Source organism: Pteropus vampyrus, unplaced genomic scaffold, assembly GCF_000151845.1.
Source record: "Pteropus vampyrus isolate Shadow unplaced genomic scaffold, Pvam_2.0 Scaffold23, whole genome shotgun sequence".
Lineage (NCBI taxonomy): Eukaryota > Metazoa > Chordata > Mammalia > Chiroptera > Pteropodidae > Pteropus > Pteropus vampyrus.
Window position 1 is genome coordinate 3,841,169 of NW_011888804.1, and position 3,384 is coordinate 3,844,552.

At 57.1% G+C, this 3,384-nt stretch overlaps 1 protein-coding gene across 1 annotated transcript in view; it reads right to left on the minus strand.

Annotated features, from left to right (window-relative positions):
* Positions 1–420: 420 nt before the first annotated feature.
* DDX54 (DEAD-box helicase 54) overlaps positions 421–3,384 on the minus strand; it is an 18,457-nt gene continuing 15,493 nt past the window's right edge. Inside the window, exon 19 of the mRNA XM_023528156.1 lies at positions 421–2,215. Within this exon, the coding sequence (XP_023383924.1) occupies positions 1,983–2,215 (233 nt within the window). The 3' untranslated portion in view covers positions 421–1,982. The remainder of the gene's footprint in view (positions 2,216–3,384) is intronic.

Consider the following 3,384-nt stretch of genomic DNA (forward strand, 5'->3'; position numbering starts at 1 on the left):
TTTGTGTGACAAGGTCTTCAACCCATGACACTCCCTGGTCTCTGGGCCTGGGACCACCCCACCCCCATTGACAACAGCAGCTGACTGGAATTCAGGAACACTGTTTCCTTGTCACTGTATTATGACTTCTCCAGTTACCTCTACTTATGACAGGGGTAACAGATTTTTCTCCATTTTTGATGGAGATATAGTTTTCTTCTCAGTTGTTTATTTTGGTGACAAATATGAAGGGAGAGCCCAAAGGCAAGTTCGCTATCAAGTTCAATTCTTGACAGTGGATCCGTGGGTGCTCATTACGTTCATATCAATAAATAAGTTAATTAAAACAAAATAAAGAAGGGCCACCCATGGAGATGACAGTAAGTCATACACCAATGAACATGACTGATCAAATTAAAAGGAAAAAAATATGGATCGATATAAGTGAAAATATGACTTTAATTATAATACAGGTGACAGCCAGCTAGCAAACTGTGAAGGCATTGGTAACGAATCGTTTGGGAAGCTGACCGAGGCTTTAAAAACCCAGAACAGTCAGGCCGGGTCACTGGCCCTGGGAACCACCACTGGGGTCTCCACCCGCACCCCTGCCTTGCAGCATCCTGTGCATTGGAGGTGGGGACTGGACGCTCAGGGGCTAGGATGTGACCTTGGTTGTGTTGGGGACCCCCAGGTGAAGCTGTTCATGCTGGACCTCTCTGCCATGCTGGCCAGACTCCCACAGCCTCTCTCTCCAGTCCAAGGCCCTGGCCAGTCCAAGGCCCCGGCCCCCTAACCGACTCAGGTGAGCAGGAGGGGAGGGGGCCTCCTCAAGGGACTAGGGACCCCTTGCGTTTCCAATGGGGTGCGGGCTGAGTGGCTCTCACGTGAAGATGGGAGGGCCGTGCCCACTCAGACTGCCCTGGGGCAACATGAGGGGCACACGGCAAGCGCTCAGTAAACGGACGCCGCGTGGAGGAACCAACAGAGTCCACCACGTGGCGTGGGACCAGGTCCTTCCTCGAGAGTTGGGGGCATTAAACAAGCTGAGAGTTGTCAGGTGCTTGCGACGGGGCCTGGTGCAAATCCTGGTACATTCTAGATGTGTGTTTGTTAAGTCCAGTAAAATCGATGGGACCAGCAAGGGGCAGACACTCAGGTGCCGGCTTGCAAAGCCTCCTCCATCATGGTGCTGGGTGACCACTGGCCTGAGAATCCAGCTGCCAAAGGCTGACCTTGACCTTCCAAAGGCCCAGTAGGGGCTGAGGAGCACAGGGCCTGGGGTAGGACAGAGGCCAGGACAGGGTCTGACCTCTGGGTGTGTGGTGGGGCAGCGTTAACTACTCAGCGAGGGGCAGCTGTACCCTTTGCGCCCGAGGCCTGCACCCCATCTTCTTCCCCCAGTCCACTAACTTTGGGGCTCTCCGACCTCAGGCCACTGACCCATCCTCTGAGCCTCATTTTCTTCATTTGCCAAATGGAAACACCAACAGAACCCACCCTCAGGGGATCCTTGGTGGGATCGGACGGGACCTGCCCACACGCTCTCAACTCGTCCGGCACACTAGCTGCGGTTTAATGTCGGGGTCTGTCCCTTCCAACTCCTCAAGTGGACTGCACGCCTGGTCCTCCAGAGGCGCTCAATAAAGGTTTATTACATCAAAAATACATCACTAGGCCTTAGGCACTCAGGGCTCAGACCCTGTGGCCACCACCTCTGAACCCAGAACACAGGGAAGCAGCGGAAGCGAGCTGCCAATCAGGTCTCGGCCTGCCTGGCCTTGCTGGCCAGCTCCTATGCACCCTTCACAACCCTGCTCAAACGTCCCTGTCTCAGGCACGAGCAGCTGCTGTCCCCGAGTGCCGTACGGATTCTTCCTCATGGACAACGGTTCCCGCAGGATCCCCAAATGCCCCGCACAGGCACGGAGCGGTATACAGGGAACACTTGCTGATGTCCACGCCTGGCCCAAGCGGGGGGCCGAGGGGCAGGGTCACCTCCTTCACAGCCTCTTCCTCATCTTGCCCTTCTTGGAGTGGGCGCCCCTGCCGAAGGCGCCCTGCCGCAGCTCCTGAGCGTGGCGCCGGCCGCGGGCGGACAGCTGCTTGAGGCCTCCGCGCTGCAGGAAGCGCATCTTCTGGGCGTGGCGTCGCTGCTTCAGGATCTGCTGCTTCGTCTTGAGCTCAGAGCGCACACGGCCCGCGGGGGCACCCGGGGTGCGGGGCCGGGAGGCACCTGCCAGGACAGGGAGTCGGGGAGCTCAGCCTTTGGGCGACTCCCAAGGTCTCCTCTTCCCAGAAGCCTCCAGACTGCCGCCCGGCCCCCACGCCCATTCTGTGTTCACTGCTGTGGCCCCAGCCTCTGGCACATAATAGGTGCTTAATAAAGCTTACGGAATCTACTATGGGGGTCAATAGCATGGGACTTCATGCCAGAACTGCCGGGGTTCAAATCCCAGCTGGCCTCCTGGACCTTGGGGAAATCACTTAGCTTCTCCATGCCTCAGTTTCTCTCTCTGTGAATTACTGAATAATAACATCTACCTCATGGGTCCTAATTAGGAGTAAGAGTTAATATGTGTACAGTGCTCAGCACTAGCCCATGGTAAGGGGTTCCTAGGTATAACTATTTTGATTATAAATCCTTCCACGAAGGTCGATTGAGCACCCGCTCTATGCCGGGCATCAGGAACCAGCAGTGACTGAGACAGCGCCAACCCGTCTCCATGGACTGCATGCTTTAGGCTTGTAGGATGAAAAGAGGTCGCAGCATAACCTTCCTTTGGCAGGAGGGGAATCGGAGGAGGCGAGAGAGGGGAAGGGACTTGTCCAAGGTCGCAGCGAAGCAGCAGCAGCAGAGGTCAGCGCCCCACCCAGCCTGCTCTGCCAAGTCTCTGAGGGCGCTCACCCCTGACCCCCCACTCCCCACAAGTAGAGAGAGAGGAACGGACGATGAGAGAGGGATATAGAGATGGGAAGAGAGACAAAGAACGAGGGGGAAAAGAGAGAGAGGGGGGCAGGGATGCAGAGTCAGAGATGGAAAAAGAGAAAGACACGTAGAGAGTGACAGAGCAAGTGTCAGGGAAAACCAAAGACGGAAACGGAGGGAGAGCTAGAGAGGAGGAAGCGGGAGACGCCGTCGGAGAGATGCTGACAGACAGAGGACACCGCGCAGGGCACAGGAGGCCCCGAGCGAGGCGGAGGACGAGCCAAAGGGGCCGTGAGGAGAACAAGGGGCCGGCTCAAGCACGCAGCCTCTCGGGGACACTGGACGCGGCAGGGACCAGCGCTTTGGGGTTGGGGGGAGGGACAAGCATGGTTAAGGCCCACCTGAGAGCCTGGGACACAGTCCCGAGCTCCCCTCTCCCCAGAGGAGGTCCTGGTGGGAGGTGGCAGGCAGTTGGG